The 18,873-nt window shown below is 30.4% G+C and overlaps 1 protein-coding gene across 3 annotated transcripts in view; it reads right to left on the minus strand.

Moving 5' to 3' along the window:
• Positions 1-18,873, minus strand: part of Lrp4 (LDL receptor related protein 4) — a 156,431-nt gene that overhangs the window by 16,358 nt on the left and 121,200 nt on the right. For all 3 annotated transcript variants that reach the window (XM_076453984.1, XM_076453983.1, XM_076453985.1), the window contains 12 exons: positions 18,530-18,747; positions 17,603-17,779; positions 16,835-16,960; positions 15,627-15,835; positions 13,888-14,075; positions 9,740-9,941; positions 7,434-7,623; positions 6,822-6,953; positions 5,919-6,056; positions 1,213-1,471; positions 608-770; positions 27-249 (listed from right to left, as the gene is read on the minus strand). In XM_076453984.1, coding sequence (XP_076310099.1) covers positions 27-249; positions 608-770; positions 1,213-1,471; positions 5,919-6,056; positions 6,822-6,953; positions 7,434-7,623; positions 9,740-9,941; positions 13,888-14,075; positions 15,627-15,835; positions 16,835-16,960; positions 17,603-17,779; positions 18,530-18,747 — 2,225 coding nt within the window. The remainder of the gene's footprint in view (positions 1-26; positions 250-607; positions 771-1,212; positions 1,472-5,918; positions 6,057-6,821; positions 6,954-7,433; positions 7,624-9,739; positions 9,942-13,887; positions 14,076-15,626; positions 15,836-16,834; positions 16,961-17,602; positions 17,780-18,529; positions 18,748-18,873) is intronic.

Raw genomic sequence — 18,873 nt, forward strand, 5'->3', positions numbered from 1 at the left:
ATGTTACTGATGGATTTTAACTTTACCAGTGCTGTCAACCTGGACTGCATGAATATCCATTAACCCAGCCAAATTTTTACGGACAAATTCCACATTCTGTCCAGTATCTCTATTTGCTCTATGAATAGCACGTGTTTCCCAGTCAGTCCAGTAAATGGAGCTTCCAGCTATGGTCAAACCATAAGGATGTGGTACATCTCTTACAAGAATATGCCGGTTTCCACCATTCAGGTCAACTGCCTCAATCAACTATTTTCAAAAATAACAACATTAGCAAGAACCCTGACCACAAGTTAAAAAACAAAAAACAATAAGTTAAGCACTTTTAGAAATCATATCTTTCCTTAAGTTATCTGAAGTCTCATCATAACATTGTTAATTACAAAAATTACACCTGTAATAAATTATTTATCATGTTTTTATTAAATATAGTAAAATTTAGATCCAATTGATGTTTCTAATCTGTGAGAAATTAAACTTTATATTTATTTAACATTACACTGAACTCAAATCCTTACTTCTGTTTTTCAGTACAAAATAAGCCACAACACTCACGTACAGGAAGAAAACAAAAAGTATATTCAAACCATACAAGGTTATGTCTTACTTCTGTTTTTGCATCTGCCCATAACAGCTGTTCTTTGGGACGGTCTATTGTCAGTCCATTGGGCCATCCAAGATTCTCACTAACAACTGTTACTCTGCTTTCTCCATCCATGTCAGCTCTTTCTATTCTTGGTTTGTTACCCCAGTCTGTCCAATACATATATCTGCAAATATTGGTGGAGAGTTATTACAATTTGTAAAGAAGAAATTACATAAATAGAAACCCACTACTTTCACATAAAAGGAAATAAATGTTTTGCAACTAACAGAACAGATAATTTTGACTAATCTTATGTTCCAAACAAGTGAAAAGAAAAAAAATAGCAGTCTTGAAAACCGTTACTAAGTCTAATTATTCACAAATCAGTGCTGTTTATTGTTGTGTTAAATACCAGTTTTCTGTTGAAACTATTTTGTTCATCTTGTGAATAACTGCAACAGTTCAGGTAGAATACCCGTAAAATTTTAATGACTGGCAATTTCTAAAAAAGCCTAATATTAATTATACAAAATACTTAGTGCAAACAATTTTGTAACAGTTGATTTTAGATATAAAATGTAACACAAGCATAAAATGTATGATCAGGCATAAGTAAGATATTTTACCCTTTGTCATAATGTAGCACAAGACCTCTTGGACTATCAAGATTTTCCCATATTAAAACTTTCCGATGATATCCATCAAGATCTGCTACTTCAATATGATTTCGTTTATTATCTGACCAATAAATTTTGTGTCCAATAGAGTCTACAGCAAGTCCATCCACCATTTCTAGACCAACAGTAAAAATATCTTCTTTGCCTTTTCCATTTAGATCTGATCTTTGGATCTTGTCCAGTGATGTATCAGACCAGTATATTTTACCTGAAAATAAAAACTTGTGATACTGAACATAATGATGAATAGCTACAAGAACCACAATGATAGCTATTTACATTAATAAAGTAGTCAGTACACCAAGTTAAATGCACCAGGCACTCTTGGCAATGAACCCACACTTCAGCCATAAATCAAACACTACCAAGATAGTTAAAACGGAGTCCTATCTAGTTACTGATAAAAAATACTACTAATGTTATATAACTTATCTGAACTGTCTCATTTTCTTTAACCACTTTTACACACACAACTAAGTTTAAACATTTATTTAAACTGGAATGTAATGTTTATATTTCTTGGTGGGTTTTAGCACAAAATAAAGGCAATAGGGTAACAAAACCAAACTCCAGATTTTATAGTACCAAGACTATAAATTTGCTGCTGAACTCCTCGATCATATTAGATTAGTTTTCAATGAAAATTTAGCAATAAATTCCTACACTGAAAAGAATAAAAGTTTTGACAACAGCAAGGTTAGAAGATATTCTAATACACTTTTTGATAACTTGTGGCTAACTATTCTAATTTAACAATAATATTTTATACTTGTACAGAACCACTTTCAAACTCAATTCTTCTATATTATTACACAGTAGCTATAAAACAGTACTGGTCTTACTAAATATATAGTTAAAATGGTTACATGTCACTTAAATGACAAATATTTATTATTAATCTGTTAAAAAGAATGTTAAAAGCATTTATAAAATATTTTGTTTGAATTAGTTTTTACTGGTTCCTTTTGTTTCTAGTTGTTCTACAAACTTCAAGCATTTTCTATTGTTTCTTTTACTAGTTACTACAATGAAAACAATGCAGTTTCAAGTAGCTGTCTTACTGGTTTCCAGTATATCAGTGAGGTGTAATATATTGACTTTCTTGAAAAGTCAGTCACACTGACCAACCTTCTGCACTCATTATAACTTTCATAATACAACTTTAGACATTTTGTATCTTTGTAAAATGTGTCAAGCTTTTAGAAAAAATTATAAGTCTGTTGTATATACAATGAAATTAATTTGTTTATGTATTTACCAACTATGACTATGAATATATACTAGTATTTCTAAATACTAGCCCAAGTAGAAAGTGATGCAAACCTATATTTTGATAAAGAATTATATACCCAACAGAGCTTAATAAAAAAGTAATACTAGTAAAATGATCATTAATTTAACAGTTTAACAGAAGGCAGTATACAGTTGACTATGATAAGAGAATTTCATTTTCCCAGTGTTCCATCAGCATTGTTAAAAGGGATTATTATATCCCAATTAAAATGTTTAAAAGTTTATAATAACAGCAATCCAATTAGACATAATGTGTATCTACTAAAAAGTAAACTGAAAAATAATGGTTATCTGGACTGGTTCATAATTTTTTTTACTTTTTTTAAATAATAAGTAAACTTAAGGGTTAAGCTCTCATTCACAAAGAATACATTATGAAATATTTAGAGGGTGTTAATTACTTATTTCAAGTAGCTATTTGTGATTTCTAAAATAATTCAGAAAAACAAACTTCAGGTAGCTGGGCTTGTCTTAATTCCTCTAATGTATGCTTGAACAGTAAGAGTCTCTTATTTTTGTTAACACCAATTAAAAGAGCAGAAGTTGGCAGTTCTGTATTAGTTAAAAGTGGCTTAGTTCTACTGTAAAAAGATTATATAAATTATAACATCAACTGAGGTTGGGTGTTTTACTTTGTAGAATTTTTCATATCAAATTTTTTATCAGATAGTGTCATTCTACGTTAAACTCTAATTTTGTGCAGCCAGTTGTGGGAGGGATTTAACCCTTAATTTTGACATTGGGGGTTCAAACACTCTGCTCCTAACCCTCAACTTATTCTCTTTAGTTGCTGACAAATTCTACTAACAGCATTTGGATTTTGCCCAATAGATGAAGTATCCCCAACGCATGTAATTGCTACAACCACAGGTATTATCATTTATAGTAGCAGAAACTTGTTTTTGAATTTCAATTATATTATGCTGGTTTCAGTTTATATTAAAATTCATTATTGTTTTCTAATGCTTAATCTAATTACATATGAACAATTAATGTATTGTGTAGTAAGATATTCATTTATATATTAGTTTGTTTCACATGAAATGGCAGATTGTGTAGGTAAAAATTAAAACGTCATATTTTTAACAATCATTAATTTTATTAATCAAAATATGATCCATCTGCTGCAGTGGTTTTCTTCCAATTGGATACTAATGAAAATATCCCATCTATATAAAACTCCATTGTTTTGGAGACAAACTCTTCAAAGGATTCAACAAGTCTCCTGATTCCTAATTGTTTTGTTCCAAGAAACAGCTCTAAGTGCTGGAAAAGGTGATAACCATTTCGAGATAGATCAGATAAATGTGGTGAATGTTCCAAAATTCCACATTTCAATTCTCTCAATTTTGAAATGTTCATTTGAGGTATGGGGGTCTGGCATTATCTTGCAGCAGATCAATCCATACCTGTTCACCAGTAATGGCTGTTTGATGGTTAATTTGAGGCATTGTATCAATTTTTTGGCAGTAAGATCATGCTGTAATTGTTTCACCTGGTTGCAGAAAGGAGTAATGGATTATTCCCTTTGCAGACCATAATACTGTCACCATAACCTTTTGTTTCTTGAGTACAAAAGTGGTTTGGAGCATATTTAAGATTCAGCTACACCTAACCATTGTTCTGATCTCTTCCAATTGTTGTATAGAATATACTTTTTATTCCAGGTAATGATTCACTTCAAGAATGACTTCCTCTTGTTCCTAACCAGTTTCTGCCCTTCCGTCAATCTGTGTGGTACCCATTTGTATATATATATTTTTTTAAATTTCCAATTGCAACCAGGTGACAAGAAACAGTTGAACAGGAAACTTCCAAGTCTGCTGCAGGTGCCCAAACTGTTATTTGTGGGTTAGTTTCCACAACAGATTGAGGCATTCCTCAGGGTTCATTTTCAATATTCACATCACCAGAACCAAATTTCTGGAACCAACACCAAACAGTTCACGGAGAAGTAGTCCCTTGTCCATACACAAATTGATATTTTTAGAGATCTCAGCTGCATTTTGTTCACAACTTGAACACATACAAAAAAAAAAAAAAAGTAGTCAATTACTTTGAAGACAAACTTGTATAGGATTCCAATGAAGCACGAAAACAATTAGAATACAACTTGAGATGACAGACAGACAAACAAACACAGCCCTCTCATCAATACTGAATAACATATAACCAAATTACTACATCCAACTTATCCTACACTCTTCAATAAACGAAAATTTGCTGGTTCATATGAAATGAAATAACCACACACACACACACACACACACACACACACACACACACACTAATGGTAGTATTGCACTAAATTTTTGATTTCATAAATAATGAACCAAAGACCACAAAAGAACAATGTGTAGTAAGCAGACAATGTCTCATAACTATAAACTTTTGTCTTTCTAACTAACAACAAGAGCCATTAAAACTTCATCTAAGCTTGTGGTGAAATCAACCTTGAACCAAGAGCAAATTAACAATTCCCATTATTAAAAACAATATAATGTAATACATCATTTGGTAGATGAAAACTTTGGTGCTTTCTATTGGTTATAAATACTTTTACACTGAGTATCACAGAATATCATTTTTGAAACACAGAATGTGACAAGTGGGCATTGCAAGAAAGGTCTGGTTTTATATTTAATAGCTCTGTAAGCAAATAAGAATAAAGGCTATGTAAATGATACTCTGCCTGAGCAATGACAATATTAATAAGTAATTTATATTAAACTTCATACTTCTTGGAAGGGTGGTAAACAAATGAGAGGGAATACCTATGAAGCAAATATAACAATTATCTCACTAAGGAAAACTATAGCTTCTTTAATACTGTCTTATAGAAGTAAGAACTTAAAACTTTAATATTTTTTAAATATGGAATATTACCAATTTTTTGATACTATAATTATTATTATAACAAAAATGAAAATAGTTTAAATTTTGAATATAACTCACGTCAATCTTGTGACGTGCACAGAAAGTTACCAATGGATACAGGGTTGAAGGCACATTTTGTAATTTGATCGAGCATGCTAGTAACCCAATGCTTCTTTACTTTACAGAAATCTAAGTAGCAATAAAACAAATTTAAAAAACTGAAATATCTAAAATGTATCAGCTATGGCTGTAAAAATAAATTCTGTGTATTACCTATAACAATATGCAGTCATATTTAAGAGCTTCTGAAGATTACAAAAATAAAATCTGAAAACTAAGATAAAAAAGCAATATTTTCAATTTTAACATAAAAATCACCTTGAACTTGGATTAACGAGTGTCACGTAATAAAAAAAAAAATTCTTACGATTCTTTACTTTTACTATTAAGGACACATGTACAAAATATTGTTAAATGAGTCTTACCATCTTTTTTATCCACGTCTAAAGACACAACATTTTTTAGCTCATTAACTGGAAGAACAACATCAGCTAAATATGGAACATCCAAGGAGATTTTTCGAATGTCTGTTCTGCGAGCAACAATCAAGAAATTCTGCATATCTATAAACATATATAAAAAAAAAGGATAAAAAACTGTTGTAATGATGTCTTCTTACCAGCCCCTTAGAGAATCTTATAAGAATATTTATCTCTTATTTTATTTTACTTACACGATAGATACTACGAAAAACAATTTATCTTTAAAACTAAAAAGCATAATGACTATATGGGCAAAGATGCTATAATAATGTAACTTCACTATTCATGTTAGTAAACTACAATAAAGAACATGACGTACAAGATATCCAAGTGTAAAGCAAATGTACAACATTAAATCTTTTTTCTATCTTCATTTTTAATTATATTAAAAGAAAAGAAATTATCTACTGAATTGTGTGTCTGTCTGTCTCTGTGTGTGTGTGTGTGTGTGTTGTAATAATAATACACCATACTTGTATTAATTGCTAGTTAAATATGTTAATAGTGGAATGGAGATCAGCATTAATAGTAAATACACAAACAATTAAAGAACCTCATTCATTCATAACATGTGGTTTGAAAGCAACTCTTTACATTACATTTTTGCTGAGCTCTTACACTACTATTCTCAAGATGGCTGGTATGGATGTTAGAAAATAAAGTACAGGTTAACCTGAAGATGACCTAAGAAGGTTGACACATTGTTCTGTACTTTATTTTAATTAAAGTTCCAATACCAATGCCTGCCATCTTGAGAACACTTTTACTTTAAGTGGGTTTCTTGTCATCACGGAAAAGCTCAGCAAAGTTTTAACAAAAACATTTATAAAGAACAGGCAGCCATACCTTTAGCACATGTTCTTTTATCGTCCTGTAAAACAATACCAGTTGGACATGCACAAGTATAACCATCAGGCAATGGAGCAAGAAGACAAAGATGACTACAACCTCCATTGTGTGATCGACAAGGGTGTGGTACTGAAAATAACAGGTGGAATTGTACAAATTAAAATAACATGTTTCAGTGCTGTATAGTGTACTTATCTAAAAATAAACAAACTTGTTTCCATAATAAGGTGCATAAAGCAGAGATTTTTAATAGTTTAAAACACATAAAACATTTAAAATGACCTAGGATAAATATTTAGCTAAAGTAATACACAAAGAAACACAAGTTATCTCTTGCTTATTCTCACACATCGTCAAAGTTTTGGAAAAATACCAAAACTTACTGTCCTTAATTTATTATACCTACCTTTGTTTTTTCTTTATAAAATCACTTCTCAACCACAGAAACAGTACATCTACTATCACACATACTGCTCTTTTACACAAAAGATTTACAATGTGTAGAACCTAGTTTACAAAAAGGATTATAAATTAATTTATTTATTACAAATTAAATACTTAATTAAAAACAATAAACTGAGTACTACTTAGCCTGAACAATACAAGTACCAGGTTGGCGTTTTCGATGGAATACGTGGATATCCATCAGGTTTTCCATTCCAGCTAAGACAATAGCTCTATCTTTACCAGTTTTTTTATTGGCACTCTGTATACTAAATTTTTCCCAATCAGTCCAGTACACCAGATCTTCAAACAAAGCAAGACCAAAAGGATGTGGCAAATCATTGGCAATCAATACCTAATACGTAAACAAGACAAAACTGTTGTAAAAAATAAAATTTACATGACTCAATCAATTTGACCACATCTCCAACATTTCTAACAGTAAAAACTTTATTATTTTCTTCATCCTATCTCTATATGGGATTGATCAATATGACTATCCATATGATCTCTTTTTACCCATTTAGTCTTCATAGATTTAATACTTCTAACTTTCAATATAGTTTGTATATCTTCAAACTTTGGCAGTCTTTAAGTTACCAATACAAGTCTTTCATAAACAAAATATATCATATACTTCACTGAAGTATTTATAATAAACTAAAGTAAAAATTTGTCCATGAATATATCGAGTATTTGTTTCAAATATCCCATGTGCAAAGTAATTTTCATGTTAAGATTAAAAATACTTTTTCTCATCCAAAAAATACCAAATTTCCTTTCCATAACTCTAAAACTTCCTAAACATGTTTCAAATGCTTTTGTCTGTAAAACTTATTTGTTTTGTAATATTATTATGAATTATTTTACCTAATTTAACATTCATTAAAAAAGATCAATATGTATATATTTTTAGTTATGATTAAACATTAGAGTATATTTCTAGTATTTTAGTAGAGATTTTTTATTCCTGTTGATGACAATGAACTCTTTTTTTTTATACAAATGGTAATAATGCAGTAAAAATTTTTTATTTAGTTAAATAATGTACCAAAAAATAGACTAATAACATGGAAAAAGTATACAACTGCTCCCAACTCTCAAAATTTGTTTGGCTTTCTAACTGTGCAACAAATGCTGTTACCAACTTCTCCAAGCTAGTTGCTAGCTCTCCCATGGAAATGGAGCACGTAGTCAGAGAAGTCACAAATTGTATGTTCAGAACACAATGTTATACAACACATCACTATATAGAAGAAAACCTTGATTTATATAGGTTGTAAGTAATGTATGTTATTAAACACACAAAAGAACTACTAGAAATCCTGAAAGAGAGGATGTAAGAGGTGTGGTACAGTAAGAGGGGTTCTATTTGATAGCTCTGTAACCAAACAAGATTGAAATAATAAAAATTATGATTTGTCTGAGAAATGATGATTTTACAGCGAGTAATCTATGGTAAATTTCATACTTCTTGGAGAGGTGGTGGATATGATAGGGAAGAGAAAAGTTTAGAGAAAATGTGTCATGTGTGTCACACTAGGAGAAATTCAGAATTAAGAGCTTAAAACCTGTACACTATTAAAATATGGATCATTAGCTGTGATTTTCTTCCACACTAATTGGTATAATATAAATAAAAAGAAATTTAATAAAATTTGGAATGTATGACAAACTACATCATGCAAAGTAAATGATACCGTGACAAGAGGGTTAAGTGAATCTTGTATTTGTGTACTAAGACAAAATGTGTGTGTAATTGTACTTGAATTAATACATGCCATGCATCAGGATATAAAACAAGCTTTATCTATTTTATATTTATAACAAAGCTGCTGAGACTACATGTCAATTTTACAAATTTAGAGCAAATGGTCAAAGAGATAACAACCAGTTAGCACTACCATCCCACCAAAACTCCATCCAAATAACTATCTATTACTCTTATAATGCACCCACAGCTTAAAAAACAGTGACTAAATTGTGATATCACAAAAATCATACTCAACTCCATGTCTTCAAAATCTGGACTACCACAGGTCCAACATTAAAAAATTATAAATTTTTCATCAGACTATCTTTTTTTGTAATATCCACAAGCAACCATTTCTCTGACAACTAACACTTTGTATAAACTTCTAATTACAAGGTTTGGATAAATTGTTGTCTGTACTAATAAAGTTCTACAACTGATTTTTCCCAATTAAATAGTTCTACTTAAAAAAACTTAGTGTAAACTGTAATCTCATTAGCTAATACTATTCTCAACCTTCACTGGAAATAAAACTTAAAATCTCTAAACTGGTTAATAATTACTTTAGTCAACATAATATTACTTTAATAAATCTCATCTTTAATCAATTACTTGAATGATTTCAGATTGAACAATATTTAGATTATAACATACACTCATTATGAGTTGAGGAAATAAACACTGCTGTAATTACCTCGAAACAAATACATTCAATTACCTTACGATTTCGACCATCAAGCCCGCTTAGTTCAATAGTTTTCATACCAGCATCTGCCCAGTACAGTTTTTCTTTTTCATAATCAACAGCTAAACCATTTGGCCAGGTTAAGTTGTGTTCCACTATAATTACCCGTTGAGAACCATCCATTCCTGCTCTCTCAATCTTTGGGTTAATCCCCCAGTCTGTCCAGTACATGTAACTAACAAATTGAAGATAACATGTTTGACATTTACAGTAATAAATACCAAGATACTTCCCATATAAGCAGTTAGGTCCAAATTCACCCAACTATTACGTAAAAAAAAGATCCATCTAAAATCTGCACTATAAATTACAAGTACACAATTTATGGGCAACTTTCCAATCTACTTCATGAAATACAAAAGATCTTTTTTATTTTTTTTTTAATTTATGTTTCTATACAGTTCTACATTTTATAAAAAACCTTAGCTACAGTGATGGGTTATGTCAAGGTTTATGAAAAAGCTGAGCCTAATAATGATAGATAACAGTAGTTTCTTCAGACTGGCAAACTGTTTATCTACTTAACTTGATTGATTAGGGGAGACAGATATTCTCCAAAGGCCATTAATAACAATAAAACCAAAGCAGATATTGATGGCACTTAATCTTTTTCATTCCCAAACCAACAAAGCAATACAAATTATCCATTATTTACAATAAAATAAGAACTATGTTCAAATTCAGGACACAAAATACAGGGTTTTTGTTTGGTTTTTTAAACTTCAAAGAAATAGGCAAATTGAGATTGCAGGCAATCTGATCTGAAATTCATTAACAAAAGATATTTAAACTATATCATGTGACTGATGTAAAGTAAGAATAAAAAAAGTTTGAACCCAATTTGATATAATTTAAGTCAGTTTGTTTTTTTTCTGTTCAGGTGAATTAGTCACATTAAAGGCTATGGATGGAAGTACAACTTCAAAAAAGCTTCCAAGATGTCTGTGTGTGGTGTGTTTGTGTTTTTTTTTAATATAACACCCAATTACTGTGACTAAAGATTTTTTCATAATGAATTTACATTACTACACAGATATTTAGTTTAATAATGCATAAGGAAAAAACTAAATAGAATACAATTTCATTAACACAAACAAATGAATATGCAAATAAAATAGTGACCAGTAATTATTTTAAAAGTTGAACAGTTTTGTAATGAAAGACAGCTTAAATAATATATTATACAAACAGGAGCCTCATTACAGTCTATGCTGCATGTCCAGTAATGCTCTATCTGATGAACATGCAACTGGACAATTGCCATGCTGTTTAGTTTTCATTACAAAAGGTTTTGTCATAAGGCTGTAATATCCAAAGCAAACCACATCAACCTGCACAGTTTTCATAACCTGCCTACTGTATAAAGGCAATGGTTTCCAGAACATGTTTGAAATATCAAATTATACAGAAATCCAAAAGGAACTGTAGTTGGTGATTCAAATGGTACGTTTCATTCTCTACGTGTATAAAGTTTGGGAGGGTGGAACAGAAATGCTGTGGAACCAACTTGTGTTCCATATCCAGATGCAAACATTTCCTTATTGCATAGAGCAAGAGACAAAGTTATAAAAGCATGTTATTTACATTGTAATAAAATATGATTAAAAATTAGAATAAATGTTCAATTAAACCAAATATTGACTTTTATGAAAAAAAAACAAAAAACATTACATTTATTATCACACACCAACTAGGTAATTCACTTGAATCAGAGATGAAAAAAACAAAAACATTCCAAGCTTTGTTTCCTTTCAACATAACTATTAAAAATTAGTTTTGGTTTTCCACAACAAACCAAATTTCTATGAGATTTACTAGTTCAATGATGTCTAATAATGACTCCATTAGGGCAGTTGAAACATTGATAAAACCTATTATTTATTCATAGCTGCCATGATTTTTATTACTTTGAATCTCACCAGTTTTACATCACTGAAAAGAAATTTAAAGACTTTTTCCAGACCCATAAATGCAAAATCATATACTTTCATACTTTTTATATACTCGTGGCACAAATTCAACCTTACAAAATATTATACTACTAGCAATTGGTTTCTTTAAAAATAACGTCACTGAGTCTCCTGCTATAAAATTACAACCTGACAAGAAACTATAAACTTTAACACAGACATAAAACTAATAGGCTTTAATGTTAAAACAAACATACCTGAAGTATGATATGCCACAAAACTGGTTAATAGTTGTATAAGACTAACATACTTGTAATAAAGTTGAATTCATGATAATGTTTTGTTTCCATTATTTATACCTTAAACAATCAGGCATGTCTATAAGAATTTTCACAGATGAAGCTTGAGAACAGAAGTTCAATCCGATACTATTCACATCAACTACACAAGAACAGAAGTTCAATCCGATACTATTCACATCAACTACACAGATGGTATTTCTGTAAATACTTCTGTTACTTCATTTTATATCATTTCCCCATTGCATTTGAAATATCACTTCTCTAACTCTGTTTTTGTTTTCTAAAAATTTGCTTTACAATATCATCTGTGGGAAAGAGGCTGTTATTCAGTTTCTTTCACTTTATTGGTAATTATAACAGTACATCATTAAAGCAACCATTGAAACTGGAATTGAAACACAGATTATTATAATAAGTTTTTCACAATTGTGCTCATATAAACATCAGTTATTAAAATAAGTCTATTGTGGTTGAAACTGAAACCACCTGAGCATTAAATAAACTGGAAATAATCTTTGGCACTAACTCTTGACTTAACAAGGGATGTAGTTGTGGAAAATTAAATTTAACATTTTATACATACAAGAGTTGTTTTTATATTTTATTAGTCTAAAATCCTAACTTTTCTCGCACAATTTTAGTTACTCACAAAACCAAAATGTATAGTAAGTCATTTTTAGAATTACACTGCAAATTTATCAAGAACTAAAATTATATTTGATCAAATTTCTGGTTCAAGGTCAAGAAAGAACACATTCAGAATACAGTATAAAAAATATTTCATTAATTTAAAACTGCTGCAGCAACAAATGTAATAAATATTAACTCATCATCAAGGTACATTCATTATCATTAAAGTGTGAAAACTTTAGCAACAGTTGAAAATGATTACATGGAATAACATATCTAGAGTATCCAGCATTAAAGCATCTGACTAGTAATTCTCTATCAATGCTCTTTCACGATGCCCATGATGAAAAGAATGCTAAAACATTCTCCTTTCAGGTGCATCATTTACAGACTACTGATGCATTTTTGCTTTTAGGAGATTCATTTCCCATAATTGTTCAGCAGACCTATTCATTTCAGCAATCATCATATTTGTAAGTTCTTCAGTCACAAACCTGAAACCATGCGAGGCTGTGTAATAATTAACATATATAGCCTGGAGTGTCTGCCATTCATCAACTGATGCTGGTAGTCCAGTGTCACTATCTGGACTGGTAAGGTCAGATACAGACAATTCAGTTGGGAAGTTTTTCTGCTTCCAGGCCTTTTCATCATCATACTCAAAGATGATAATTACAAGCCTTTTCATTTTATTTTTCACAATTCTCCTCAAATGACCTTTGATCAGATTGTTGTAAAATATGCAGTTTCACTCACATTTGCCAAATCTTGCCATCTTAGATCAAGTGGCTTCAAACTTCACTGAAAATGTCTTTTCTCTCATTCACAAGGGGGCAGGAAAGGACATACAATCATCATACAGAGGTAATGGACTGCTTATCTGTACACTCACACAGTTATAGTCCTTTGCTACTTGATGTGTTGAGTCATCAGCAGCACTTAACTAATAGAAATGATTGACTATTAATTAACAAGTTATTACTGTTAAGTGTTAATCTTGAGATCTCCAGATAAATAAAGATATTTGGTAAAAGCATAGTTCTGACATTAAAATACAAAACTTAATTTAGAATAAGTGATTTATTGCAAAACTATTTTGCTAAAATATTTAGTATACAATGATTACTCCAACCAAACATAGGTCTTTTTCAGTTTTTTTACAGTGGATATACATAATTACTACAGTTATTTGTAAAAAAGATTACTCCATTTTTCTGCTTATGAAGAATTTCAGGAAGTTTGCATGATAAGAGATATGTAATATCTAAACACAACCTACCCTCCTATGGGATCTACAATAATATCTCTAGGCCTGTCAAGACCTTCCCACACCAAAATCGTCCTCATGGTTCCATCTAGGTTAGACACTTCAATACGGTCAGTACCAGAGTCTGTCCAGTAGAGGTTTTGGCTAACCCAGTCCACAGCAAGGCCAGCTGGTCTCTCAAGGTTACTATCAATGACCACCTGAAACAAATATTCCTCATTTATCAGCATGAAAATAGCAGATGTTTACACAAAACAAAACAAAAAAACATGACACAAACAGCTCAATTTATTGTAAAGAATGTTCTACAACCTTGTTAGTAATTATTCATAAAAGTTCGGTATATAAAAAACAGGCACATAGCAGTTATGTAATAAATAATTAATCGTTCAGTCAAGTGTAATCTTGAACCTGAGAAGAAAGAACCTGTTTAGGTAGGTACGAGAAAACAAGCTTATAAAATCACAAACTGCATAGAGTTTGTAGGGTAGGCAAGGAAAGGCACATTAATCCATCAAATTCCACCACAGTTGTAAGTAGATATGAGAAAACACACCCATTACAAATACTCCACAAGGTAGTAGGTAAACACAAACAGTTTAAGTGATGCATTGTTTCTAAATAAATTTTGCACACTTGTGATGAAATTAGAAACACAAATACAAAACTAAAAAGATTATATAACCTTTGTCTTAAACTTATGATTGCTTGACCATGTACATTCCACATTATAATATTTTAGCTATGCTGAATCTTATTTGTCACAAAACATAAAATGAAGTTGCAATACAAATTTTTTTCAGAGTAATAATAATACATAGTTAAAAAGTACCATGTAAATGTCCATAGAATTTTTTTAACATGGCTCTGATATTGAAATATAAATCAAACTTAAAAAACAAAAAATATCACAATAAACCTACAAATTTTTTTCCTATTTACACATTTTTCAATTTATTAGGTCCCAGGGTTTCTTCTATTAATGTAAGTTATATGTATGTTTACTCAATGTAATTTTTTTAGGTAAAATCAAAAGTTGGAGGACAGCAACTCAAACAATATAAATTCATCATTTATATTTTTCTTGGTTAGTTTATACAGTTTAAGTTTTCTTTCTCTTACTTGTACCACTCTCGTAAATTTTATTTTCAAACCACTGAACATAAAATTAAGTTCTACTGTTAATGCAACATCAAATGGTTGATGCTGACACTGGTTTGGGAAATTAATCCCACTTCACAAAAATGCTGAAGTGTTTGGCACAATGATTATTTTGTATTTTGTTTCTGCAACATTTTTCTTTAACATGTCCTTACTGATTGAGAAGTATGTGCAACATACGTCAATGTTATATCATTGTTATCCAAAGAACTAACTTTTTTTCGGCTCTAACTTTTTATAGCAAAAAATGTTTGTTGTGTTTCTATAAAACATGTCCTTTATTCACCACAAGTAACTTATATTTATAAAGGTCATGTTAATTGATTAGTACCTATAGTTATAGATAGGTGGAGGAAAACCCTCAAATCAACTCAGTAACAGGGGGTAAATCCAAGAATGAACTAGGCCTTGTGTCCGATGCCAAAATTCAGTTTTGTACATTACAGAAAATAATTATGTTTCAATGCCATGCTGTTAATACAGAGCTTGACATTTTAAGTTTCATGTTTACATGAAAGACATGCATCTATTTATGTAAAAACATTTTCCACCAGCCAATGACTAAACCAGTGTTTTACATGAATGCTAACCTTTTGATCACTGCCATTCCAATTAGCTTTATTAATGGTGTCACTGGTTACATCAGTCCAGTATATGGTGTTTGTGTCACTATCCCAATCTAAAGCAACAGCACTGCTTATGTTATGCAGTGGAATTGGTACATCTAACTGATCGTAACAGTCCAGACAAAGCCATCGAATATCATTCCTTCTTGTAAATAGGAGAAAAGAATCAATTTCTGTAATGAAATTCAATATATAGAATTAGTAACAAAAAAGTATAAAATTCTCTGTACATGAAATTTTCCTCAATAACATTTTGTCACATAATAACAATATGTTAGCTCAAAAGAGATAAATTATTTCTCACTTTTTTTCCTGCATAGAATTATCAGTCTTTAGGTTTACACAATAAAATCAAAGTATTTTAACTTTGGTTTCTGCAAGGTATCTAATAACAATGTAAACAACTTTAAATATACTTGTCATAAGTCAATATTAAACTTGTTATATTTATATAACGTTAATTCCTTTTCAGACCCTAAGGACTTTTTGAAGTATATAATGGTATTTCAACATCACTACATCCACCATACCCTAAAGAGATGATTGAAAAATATAATGTTTAAAAATAATAACAGACCTAATACTGATGTCTTCTGACAAGTGTATTTAATCTAATCATTATCTGATAGCACAGAAGAGGTGTTCACACAATAATAGTTATGGGTAAAAACAATTTTAGAAAGATATTTAAAGATCAGACTTAAATGTTCCTGAGGTATAAAATATGTGGACGTGAAACAGTTTTCACACACAGAATATTTTGAGATAAGTACTAAACACCAAGAACCATTAACTCATTAAAGTTGCTGTAATACAGATTGCATGCACACACTGACAATTCATTTTTCCCAATAAAATAAAATATTCTGATATTGTCTAACACGTATCTTTGTATTCTTCAACAAATAAGGTACACATACATTTTAATTATAATTTACCGAATATTTACAGTACTGTACTGATACACCATTACACTGTGATAACAGATATTGGAACATCTTCACCATAACATACCCTTCAATACAAATATAAAGGATGGTAAAAATGTTCTCAGCACATTAAACTTAGAAATGTTTGATTAGAAACACTTTAAAAATTATGTAACATTTGTTTCTTCTGTCAACCAAGTTTAGCTTGATAACAAACAGCAATTCTTCACTATGTATCTTTACCTTTTTTACATGACTGACCATTTTTCTTCAAGGATATTCCAGTTGGACAAGAACAACTATAACTTTTATTATTACCAAGGCAGAGATGGCTACATCCACCATTATCATCACCACAAGGATTAGTTGCTGAAACAAAAATACAGCAATTCAATATTTTTTAGCCATTCTAAGAAAATAAATAAATTAGACTTATATTGGCAAAAAAAAAAAAAGATTCATTTCTAAAGATTTACTGAAATTACATTATAATTTAAAATCAAATCAACTTTAAGAGTCTATACTATCAGTTCACTTTCCCATAGGACATGTTTATACACAAAGAAAAACAGGACGAAGAAACATACGAGAGAGAATTCCAAAGAATTAAAGAACAGTTCAATTTCTATTGCAAAAGAAAGTTCATTAGAAAAAATATAATTTAGCAAAGTTAAAGTAACACCTATTAGAAAAACAAAACAGTTAAAGTTCTAAACACCAATAGTCCTGAAAATAAATGATTAAAATACCCAGAATCAATGAACGTTATCTGACTGAAATGCTAATAACTTTATTTTACAGCAACTGTAACAATTTCTATGTTTCTTAGGAATATAACAACTGTTTTAAAAAATGTCGGACATAGAAAAACATACAACGTACATGTGAATGATCAATGGCAGAGAAAAACGTAGATTTTACCATATAGTTGGAATAATGCATGAACAGGTTAGTTTTAAAATAATTATTAAAATAACCATTTAATGCTTGTGCTTGTAAAAATTTAACTACCATTAGGTTGTCTCAGTGGGTGGACAACTGTAAGCTCCATGGGAAAGTTCAAGTTGGACAAGACAGTGGTCTTCTTCTGTCCAGTAAACTTATTAGCTTTATGAATACTTTTGGTATGCCAGTCTGTCCAATAAATATCGTCTTCAAACACACTGATGGCATAAGGATGTTGCAAACCTTGAATGAAATCATTTCAATACAACATGAATAACAAATTATTAACACAAATTGAAATAATAATATACTTACAGCAGAAGAGTTTATCCTTTCTAATACCTTCTAATACAGACATTACCTTTTCTATTTTTTAAATAATGCCAAAAGCTAAGATGTTTAGTATTACTTATTCCATTTTACTATGTTTGGTTAACTGTACATTTAACAAACCTCTTTTTTCTGTACATTTTACCAACATGCTTACTTCAAAGCTAAGCTAAAGCTCAATAAACAACAGGGCACTTCAATGTGCTTTTCTTTTCTTTCTCCATAACTTCTAAATAGATGACCTCTTTGAAAGCTAATAACAATCATTGTTTATATAAGTGTTTTATAAATCACCATCATCAATTCCAAAACATTACTAAGTGGCAAAAACTGAAGATTTCATGAAAAATCAAACAAAACAGAACACTTTCATAAACAACTTAACTAAAAATCATTATTTAAAAACTTAACTTTAAATGGCATATTTTTAAAGCCTGAGTTAACACTATATCCTTTTACATGTTAACTGTTTAACATGATCCTGTAGTTATTTTTTGCATAGTGCAACACATTTTGTTAATCTGCAAAAATTAATTGCTTTGAAATACCTACAAACCAAGCACCACAAACAAATTATTCTAGAGTAATGTAGTCTCTAAGTGGGTTTAAAATAAATATGTATATTTGTATTACTGGATGTATTATATTCAGGAAACTTCTAACCCTGTTTAACAATCTGTTTACGACCGGATCCATCCAGATTAGCACTCTCAATCACTCGATGTTTAGCATCAGTCCAAAAAAGACGCCTTATAGGATAGTCAATTGCAAGACCATTAGGCCAGAAAAGGGAGGTTGTGACAATGGCTTGACGACCGCTTCCATCAGAGAATGCTCTTTCAATTCTGGGTTCACTTCCCCAGTCTGTCCAGTAGAGAGTGCTGTGGATATTAAAGATACTGTGTGTATTAGTATTTGAAAATAGGTATAAAAATAATAAAACCTGAACAAAAAATACACCAAGTCAGTATTGTTATACAAAACTACTATACAATCTATAATAACAA

The sequence above is a fragment of the Tachypleus tridentatus genome, chromosome 9 (genome assembly GCF_004210375.1).
Source record: "Tachypleus tridentatus isolate NWPU-2018 chromosome 9, ASM421037v1, whole genome shotgun sequence".
NCBI lineage: Eukaryota > Metazoa > Arthropoda > Merostomata > Xiphosura > Limulidae > Tachypleus > Tachypleus tridentatus.